The sequence below is a fragment of the Pundamilia nyererei genome, unplaced genomic scaffold (genome assembly GCF_000239375.1).
Source record: "Pundamilia nyererei isolate P.nyererei 1_Seehausen unplaced genomic scaffold, PunNye1.0 scaffold00136, whole genome shotgun sequence".
NCBI lineage: Eukaryota > Metazoa > Chordata > Actinopteri > Cichliformes > Cichlidae > Pundamilia > Pundamilia nyererei.
The window spans coordinates 1,273,684-1,282,972 of record NW_005187537.1 but is presented as its reverse complement, the minus strand read 5'-3'; the positions used below and the strand labels follow the sequence as shown (position 1 = coordinate 1,282,972).

The 9,289-nt window shown below is 43.9% G+C and overlaps 1 protein-coding gene across 1 annotated transcript; it reads right to left on the bottom strand.

Moving 5' to 3' along the window:
• Window positions 1–3,904: 3,904 nt before the first annotated feature.
• Window positions 3,905–8,027, bottom strand: hps6 (HPS6 biogenesis of lysosomal organelles complex 2 subunit 3). The gene has a single exon (XM_005743860.1). The coding sequence runs from the start codon at window positions 7,657–7,659 to the stop codon at window positions 4,864–4,866; it is 2,796 nt and encodes a 931-aa protein (XP_005743917.1). The 5' UTR covers window positions 7,660–8,027; the 3' UTR covers window positions 3,905–4,863.
• Window positions 8,028–9,289: the final 1,262 nt, after the last annotated feature.

The window sequence follows — 9,289 nt, the reverse complement described above, 5'->3', positions numbered from 1 at the left end:
AATACTTTTTTCACAGCACTGATAAATCAATTTCAAACTTTTAAGCTTGAATTAAAAGAAACAAACGCTTGTGCAGCTGCATACCTCTTTTTGTATAGATATTTTCTGACGCATTCCCGTCTTGGCGCCTTATGTCTGCTATACATGAATTCAAATATGAAAATGATGATGCAAATCATGTTCTCTGATAACCAGGAATGTCTCCTTCTACCCAGGGTTTCATCCACAAACTTGTTAGCTTGCAGGTGCTGTTGAGGCCTTACACGGAAGCCTAATTTGAAATGGTAAAGGGATGGGTTTTGAATTTGCAAGTCTTATACTCAACACCATGCATCCTCTTCTGCTTATCAAATTCATGGTCGCAGGTGGTGTGGTATCCCAGCTACCACACCCTAGACAGGTCAGCAGTCTTTCAAAGGGCTAACACAGACATTTCATTACACGAAAACTTAAGACATAAAAAAATGTAGGTTTACAATACCTAAAGGCAGTGAAAACAAAACAACACCCATGACCTGTAGGCCTGTGAGAACCAAAAGGTTTTAAGTCTGGTTTTGAACGTATGCACAGATGTAATTGATCTCAGATCAGCAGACAGACAGCTCCACAGTAACTGAAAGCAGGCTCAGCAGACTGAGATGCGAGGCGAGAACAGTTACAAGATCTGAACCTGATGACCCGATAGGTCTTAAAGGTGATTCTATATTGCACTGAGAGCCACTGAAATGCCTTCAATACTGAGGTAACGTGGTCAGGTTTCCATGTACCTGTAAGGATTCTGGCTGCTGCATTTTGAATAAGCTGAAGACGTCCTACTGATGATTTGAGTCCTGCAAATAGAGTGTTGCTATAATTTCACCTACTTGATATGAACAAATGGACCAATATCTCTAAATTGGTTTATGAAAAGTGGCATCCCTGTGCAGAATGATGGACGCTAAGATTCACTGCTCAAACTTTCAAATAATGAGATCAGTGTACAGCTTATAATTAAAAACTAAGAGCTCAGCATTTACACTCACTCCAGTTTCTAGGTTTCTGCGTAATTTTAAAGCGGATAGCTACCTTTATCACCTGCTAAAAGCTTTGAAAATGATCAAAAACATTTTACCCCCTGCATACTTCTGATCGTGAAATGTTTTAAAAAGTGCTCTAATGTGGCCATCCCTCTACTGATGCATTCACTTTAGTTGCTCTGCAGGATGCAGTCAGCTGCTCAAAGGCAAGCAAAGGACAGAACAGCAGGGAGAGCCTGCCAGCATCTGTTTAGACGAATTACAGTTTGCAGGATGCCATCTATAATTAGAACAAGTGAATCGATGGCATTACAGCACTGGCACCTTGTAATAAGAGACGGTGGAGTCAGCAAAAATCAATTAGATGAAAAAAAGTGACATAAAGTGAAGGAGAAAGACAGGAGGGGGGAAATAATTGGCCGAGGGATGGTAGGTATCATGTTATGCAGGCTCCTGCACCTCCCTCTCCACTGTTTTGACTCCTACTACCCTCTGCGTCTTTAGCACTTTTTTTTTTTTACCTTCACATCCTCATGCGGAAACCACCTATTTGCTGTGAGGGACACACATGCACTGTGCGTCCTCGCTTTACTTTTTGCAAGCACTGTAAATGTTTTGTCTCTGTTCAGAATGCTTAAACGGAACAAACATTCCTCGTGCAGGCCTTGAATGTGGAAATATTTCAGCATATTTACACACCTAAATACTTCCTCTGTACCACACACACACACATGTGCAGCTGTAAGTGGATTTGCCATGGACGAAAAGGGATACGGTGAAACTCTAATGGGGCAGTGGATCAAATGAATCAAATAACTGCGTGTACAGCGTCTGTTTTTCAGGCTGGGTTAAACTGTAAATACAGGTAAAAACATGTAAGGACATACTGGTCTTGACATTTCAATTGTCTGTTGTGTAGCTAACTTGCAAAGCAGCGTCTCACAAGATCATCTGGCATGTTGAGTTCTCTCTGCACAAGGGTAAAAGGAATATGCCAACAGATCTAGACAAACCAGAACTACATTATTCGGTGGGAAGGAGGACTTGGCAGGCAGATACCAATGACATGTTTTGGAAAGTGCAATAAAATGACCTGACAGACACACAAATTGTTAACCGCCTGCTGTCTATCACTTCCCTATTCATCACGGAGCTCTGTAGCAGTATGGCTTAATCTAAAACAAAACAACAAATCAAAACTTTTACAAGATACCAAAGTGCAATCAAAACTCTAACGTCAACAACACTGCATGTTACAAGCAGCACGTCTCGCGAGGCTGTTAAAAGAAACCGTATTATTAAAATGCAAATGAGCAGGAAATTACACATAAAACTCTGGAGTCGTGTTTTATCTTCAGTTTAATAGCGTACAGCATCTTTTCATAAATACTTACGCGTTCTTCAACAAATACTGCCTAAAAATTAGCATCATCGAAAGTACAAAGTTGTCACGTGGATGTGAAATTTTGTTAGGCCGGTGCAGGAGGAGCCAACAGCAACTTGAAGCAAAGGTTAAGGCGAGTGAATATTAACATCAGAAACAGTCGTGACGTTAGGCTCAGTGGCCTCTGTGGGGAAGTCAGGGAGTTCCCAGTGAATCTGAGACGAGTCGAAACATATCTGTTAGATGAGCTGTGCACGCTTTAACACGTCTGTTAGGTGTGCAGGGCCTGGAATGACTGCCGCTTGATTAAATGGACTCGAGGCTGTTAGGGGTTAGGGGCAGTAGCCCTTTCATACCAAGAGCTGATTAAAGTTTAGAAATGCGTACGTCTTCAAAATATGACTAAGAGTGAAAAGACAGCTGAGCTATGACACTACCCTGTAAATTCGAAGAAGCACTGTAAAAGGCACGCAGGTTTTTCTGCAGCATTTAGAGTCTGATTGTCACTGAATACCTAAGACATGTCTGACTTTCTCAAAACCTCACCCAAACAGGACCTTGGTTTACCATTTTAGTAGTCTTCCAAAGATTGGTACATAATAAATAGGCAGAAGAGTGAAATATTATGGACAGAGACTTAACTTTGACTATAACAAGCTTAACAGGCTGCTCCAACAGAAGGCACTAAGCACAACAGGAACACAAATACACACTTGTTTATGGCACTTAATTAGAAAACCCCCCAAAGCAGAGGCACAACCAATACTGACTGTTGTCATATAAAAGTGCAGCTGGTGACAGAGCATAACCAGCAGTGGCGATAAGACCGAGGGGCTATCATCTCTAATAACATTACCCTCACCGGGTTCATAAAGGAGGACATGCATGACCTTATGCAAGCAGCAGGGTGCCTGTGTGAGTCACAATCTGTCCCACAAGCACTTGAATTTTAACAGAATTACTGCTAAAATTGAATTTAAAGTTGAACTGTGAGTTGCTTTTACTGGGTACTCTGTCTGGTATGTCCAAGGAGTTGGCTGAGAGGGAGCAGAGGAGACAAGATGGAGCCTAGAGTGACCCCCCCCCCAAAAAAGATGACAGGAATGGAAAAATGGAAGCAAAAGAAAGTCACGTAGATTGTTTTGGTTTACAGATTTGAGTCACTTAAAACCAAACAGAAGCCATCAGCATAAATGTGAAACCAAAAGCCAGTAAAAGAAATCCTGATCTCCTTCCTTCTTCCCTGCTCTGCCAAACCTTACCTAGCTTAAAACAACCCACAAAGGTCAGCTTGTCTGAATTCAGACTATTAGATTACTCACTGCATAAACGCACTTGAGCAAGTAAAAGGAAGCTATACTCGGCTATAATTAGCCAACATCTATTTTTAAAAAAGGGAACACACCTTTGTATAAAACCCAGCAACAGGAGTTAGTGGCTTTTGTTTTTGCTGTTCTGATATAATACAAGAACATCCGCATTCAGGACTTAATCAGTTTGAAGCTGAGAGCGGGGTGGAGCATAAAGGCAGAGGCAGAAGCCATTTTGGTTCAGGAATAACCGGCTCTGTTTCACTGAGCACTTACATACTATATTGTGTTAATACCGCTACCCTTTGATAGGATTCCTATACAGGTTAAAGTTACGCAATGCAAGAACATTCTCATCGACGTGCAGTTAAGGCTGAAAAGATAAATAACACTGTAGATACAGTTTATACACATAAAGAGTAGGGATGCACCGATCCGACTTTTCTTTGAGATATCTGCAGATACAGAGTATCGACAATAAATTATTAAGCTGCACTTGTCACGCAGAGGATTCATTTACTTATATGTAAAGTAACATGAAGCAAATAAACAACTCAGTTACTGAAATGAGACATAAAAACAGGGACTCCTGCCATCTAGGAAACTAAGCTGAATAAACATAAATATCTTAAAAAAAAAGGAAAAAAAAGAAGTATTTTAATATTGTATACAACTAATTTATGTGCAGCTGTTTCATTTCAGCTTCACGTCAAAGTCTCCACTGCATTTTCTCTCCTCTGCTCTTGTGTGGCGAAGGAGACAGACAGGCCAAGTCAAGAAGACGTTAACCGTATTGACCGCAATAAGCTCCTTAGAGCAAAATGTTCATGCGCACAGAAATAAACTGAGATATACACTGATCTGAAATCTTTGCCACAGATGCCCGATCCATCAGATCTGTGCATCCCCATTTAAACACTTAAATTTACCTGCAGTTATTACACTGGTAGGATCTTCAGTAGTCATTTAATATTCTCTAGTAGTCACATTTCAACAGTTTAAAAACAAAACAAAACAAGAAATACGATCTTATTATATATTATTACATATTATTCTGTTTTATAATATGATTGTCATCACACCGATTTACACGTCGGTCAGATTATGTGTTGAAGGGAGTATAAAGACAGTTTTGTTCTTCATTCATTCTTCTTCAAACTGTGTTAGCAGGTAGAGCCACCCTCTGCCTTTGAATAGCTGTTTGTGTGCAGGTCTGCTGTTCAGGGGTTTCTGCAAGAAGAGCTGGGGTGATGTTGTTGCACAGATCAGAGTCTGCACTGGGGTCTGTGACACTGCCGCTCTGCTCAGTGGGCTGGCGAGGCAGTGCAGGAGGGGGGAATGACGGTGACTGGAGGATGTCCACGTAGCGCTGGCTAGGCTTGGTCTCCCTCTGCAACACTTTTCTCAGCAGTGGTTTCAATAGCCCAACAGTCACCTGAGTACTGTGGGGGTCTGTGAAAGGAGGAGTAGAAGAGGTTGAACTGGACGCCAGGAAAGACGAGGAGTGGGAGGGAGTGTTGGGAGAGGGGAGGTTTTTCAGGACCATGTTCAGGATGGTGGTGACGGTGAAATCCTCAGGGCAAAGTGTCCACAGCAAGTCCAGGTAGGGATCCAGGTCTCTGTGATGGGCCACCTCGCACAACAAAATAGTGAAAATCTCCTTGTTGAGCAGCGGACTCTGTTTACAGCACTTCTGGGCCACCTGGGTGACCCGATACCACTGCTTCTTGCTCATGAGGATCCGCAGAGCCTGTAGGATTGCGTTGGGTCTCCCACTCACCAGCAGCAGCTCCACCTCTAGGTCCTGCTGCTGGTCTCTGTCTGGGTTTAAGCTGGACAGAAGGTACAGTGCTCGTTTATATAGTGGCACGTTGCTTTCATTGCAGTCCCCTCCTCTCCCACTAGAAAAACTCCAAGAGGAAGCCGCCAGGCCCAGACCCAACCCCGTCGAGCCCTGCTCCTTCTGGGCGAGCTCGAGGAATCTGGGCAGCCAGCTGGGCTGGAAATGAAAAACTGACCTGCAGAGGAGCTCAAACACAGGCAAGGCAGCTGAGGAAGTGGAGGTTGTAGATTTTCCTTTACAGTTTGTAAAGTAATCGACCTTAAGGCTGCGATTGTGTTTTGGTCCCCCATTGGTTAATGACAGGGAGGCTACAGGGCTGGATGACAGACCAGCACTGAGAACAGTTTTCCACACATCAGGGGGAGCTCTGCTGGACAGAAATCCTTCACCGTTGTAGTGTAGCTGCAGAGCAGACTGCGCCGCCTTCCAACCCTCGGAGGGAAAGATGCTGAAGATGGAGTTGAGGTACAGCAGAGCCTCTTTATCCAACTCAGGAGACGACAGAAGCCTCAATACTTCTTTCTCAACTAGACTCTCACACATTGCCTCCACCTCTTTAACACTACCCCTCACTAAAGTCCCCTTCACTTCCTCCAGCGAAACCAGAGCCTTGAGCTCAGCCTCAAGAGAACCCATTAGCTTGTCTTGCCCTGTGATACATCCACCTCCTCCATTCTGGGACAGCTGTGCTCCCTTTTGCTTGAAGCCTGCGCTGAGGTAGCTGAAGAGGATGGAGGCTAAAGAGATGGGAGCCTGGAATCTCCCCCCTTTCTTCAGCGAGTCCACGGTGAGCGGGGTGCTGCTCAGGCTCCTCTGCTGGTAGTATTTACAGGCCTCTTCAAAGACAGCTTCTACCAGGAGGGCTCCAGGATGAATACTCTCCACTGTACTGAAACCAGGAGACTTTATTTTGAAGCTGCAGTCTCTGGAGTCCGTCCCCCTGCTCACCACTACAAAAAGTCCAGTTTCTGAGAGTAGGTGAGGTGTACACATATCTGCCCTGTTTGTATATAATAATGCTTCACTCATCAGCACAATCTTTTCCAGCTCTCTGCCACAGTTCAAGTCTATCAGATGCAGGTTTTGCCCCATAATTAGTGCCAGGGTGTCCTCATACATACCAAGGCTAGTGTGAGTGCTGTAATTTACCAAACAGTTGTCTTCTAGTTTGTATACTTGCCGCAGGACCCCGTCTTTCTGCAGGAGACAGAGCCAGCCTGTGCTGAGCAGCAGGAGGAGGCCTCCACAGGCTGTGGGTGAGAAGCTGCAGATCTCAGGTGGCTCAAGAGGAGACAAATATCCTAAGCAATCGATTACCAGTTTCATAAAGTCAGACTCTTTAGCTGAAAGCTTTTTAAGGGGGGTGTTTTTACATGTGGTGCTGACTGTAAAGGAGTCATAGCGAGGGGACCAGGAGAGGAAGAATTTGGAGATGTTCAACAGCGGCTTCGACTTCAAGTCAGGAAGAAGGTGCACATATTCCCCTGAGCTGACCACAGTAAAGTCAGGATTATTGTGGAGGGCGATTTTCACCCCTCCCAAGCTGACAGCCGTCTCGTTCACCTCAAAGTCACGTCTGCAAACACAGTATCTCAACTTATTCCTTGTGGCGCTGAGGACAGGGGAGCTTTCTGACGGCGGCCGCTCCTCGCACCAGATGATAAGATTAGAGCAAGCACAGACAGATACCACTTTAGCCCGGGGACTGTTGCACAACTGTGATGTCTGCAGGAGATGCCAGCCAGACTTGCACTCCTGGAACTTCCAAAACTCAACTTTCCCACTTTCATAAACCACTGCCACGACTGCTGCACCGCTGCTGCTGCCGCCGCCGTGATGCTCCAGATAGAAAATATCCACGATGGGCACGTTTACGCACAAATCCAGTTTCTTCTGGTTAGGAGCCAGCTGGGGTCTTTCATACTTGTCAAAAGTCACAAGACTGACCTTAGGCTTGCGGAGGACGACATGGATGTGACGTCCATCTGGGCTCATGCGAACACTGTTTATCTGCTCGTTGTTATTCAGACTGAGTATCTCTGTCAGCTCTTTACCGTGAGAAAAGTCCCCGAAATCTGACAGCTGCTTCAACACCAACCCCGCCATATTTCTCCGTTTCCACACCGAGCAGCAGCCCGTAAATACTTTGCCACAGCGTATTAACTAGCCTGCTAGCTTCTGTGGCACATAATCGGGGTCCAGAGTAGCTAACTGAATGGCATCCCGTTAATCTTCATCCTCAAGGTCCGTGCGTGGACAGACGTCCTTCGACAGCCGTCGTCCCCGGTAACGCCATGTCTGTCGACGACAATGAAGGCAAACAGTTCGCTAAAACTGACCTCTGGGTAAGTTTTAATCGAGAAAGGCGCTCTACTCATTCCACTGCTATGCTAGCGCTCCCCTAACATCACGGGATTGTTAATTTCCGGATACTCGGGCTGTTTTGCATAAGAGGAGGAGCCACGGCTGCAAAGATCGTGAGCGAGCAGAGGGAAGAGCGACAGCAGAGCAAAAGCGATACATATAGTACAAGAAATGGTGACGAGATCCGGTACATACGTTTGGAAACTCTTCTTTAATATTACTGACAGCACTTAATTAAACTTATTAGAATGTGTTGAATGTGAAAGCTGGAACACGCAAACACAAAAACTGTGATACGTACTGCTTATGTCTATGGAATAAGAAGTGTAACTTTAGTTATTGTACTTGTTTCGTCTTATTTTGTTACGTTATGTTATACATATTGATATCACCTAGTAGCCTGTGCAGTCTTATAATATGACTTTACTCTGAATTTATTGTATTATTAATTACTTCAATTAATCACTTCAATATTTTTATAACACAGGGGTGGGCAATTAATTTCCCCAAGTATCTGTCTGTCTGTCTGTCTATTGTAGTGATTGGACAGTACGTTTTTCTCACTAACTACAGCACTGGAAACATAGCTGGCAACTAAATTGAGCAGGGTTTGTGCACTTGTACAAACCCTGCACTCACCCAGTTCATTCTGTAGTCTTAGTCTTAGCGAATCATTTGCTTACTTTGTTGTTTGTATACATGATTTGCAGGTACATCCATTTCCCCCCAATAGAGAAACAATGGAGTAACTTTGGAGCTTCAATAACAGTTCGATATTGTCTGAATAACATTCAGACAATGTTCAGTTTGGCCTGAAGTGTCACCTTGAGCAAGAGATTGAATTGCTTTCTGTTCCAGCTTGATAGCAGACTTTAACCTCTACCTTTGAAAGGTCAAGAAAATCAAAAGTACATGGCCCTTTGGAAATCAGTCCTTCCACAAGAAACATTATGAGAGACACACAAATAGAAACTTGGTGGTAGATGTTTTTAAAAACTTTAATTTTTGAAAATAGGTGCAGACCTTTTAAGAATTTTTTTCGCAGATTTGACTGGTGCTTGTTTACATGCAATTATTATGCCCCAGTTTATGCTGAAGTTTATTTAAACAATGCATCAAAATCACTATCCACATATGTGCGTGGGGGCATTTCAAGGTGGCTGTCAGGTGGTACAGCTTGCTCCTATAGGAGGTCTGTGGTTCCACATGTTGTTGCAGTGCATTAAGAAAAATAAGGGCAGGGAATTTGCTCAGCAACGCTGGTGCTGGAAATAGCTTAAACACACATGAAGAACGAATGCTTTTCTGCTCGGACGGCTTTCTTAAAAGGTTGTTTTTAAACCAGTATGATGTAACTATGGAAACCAATGTA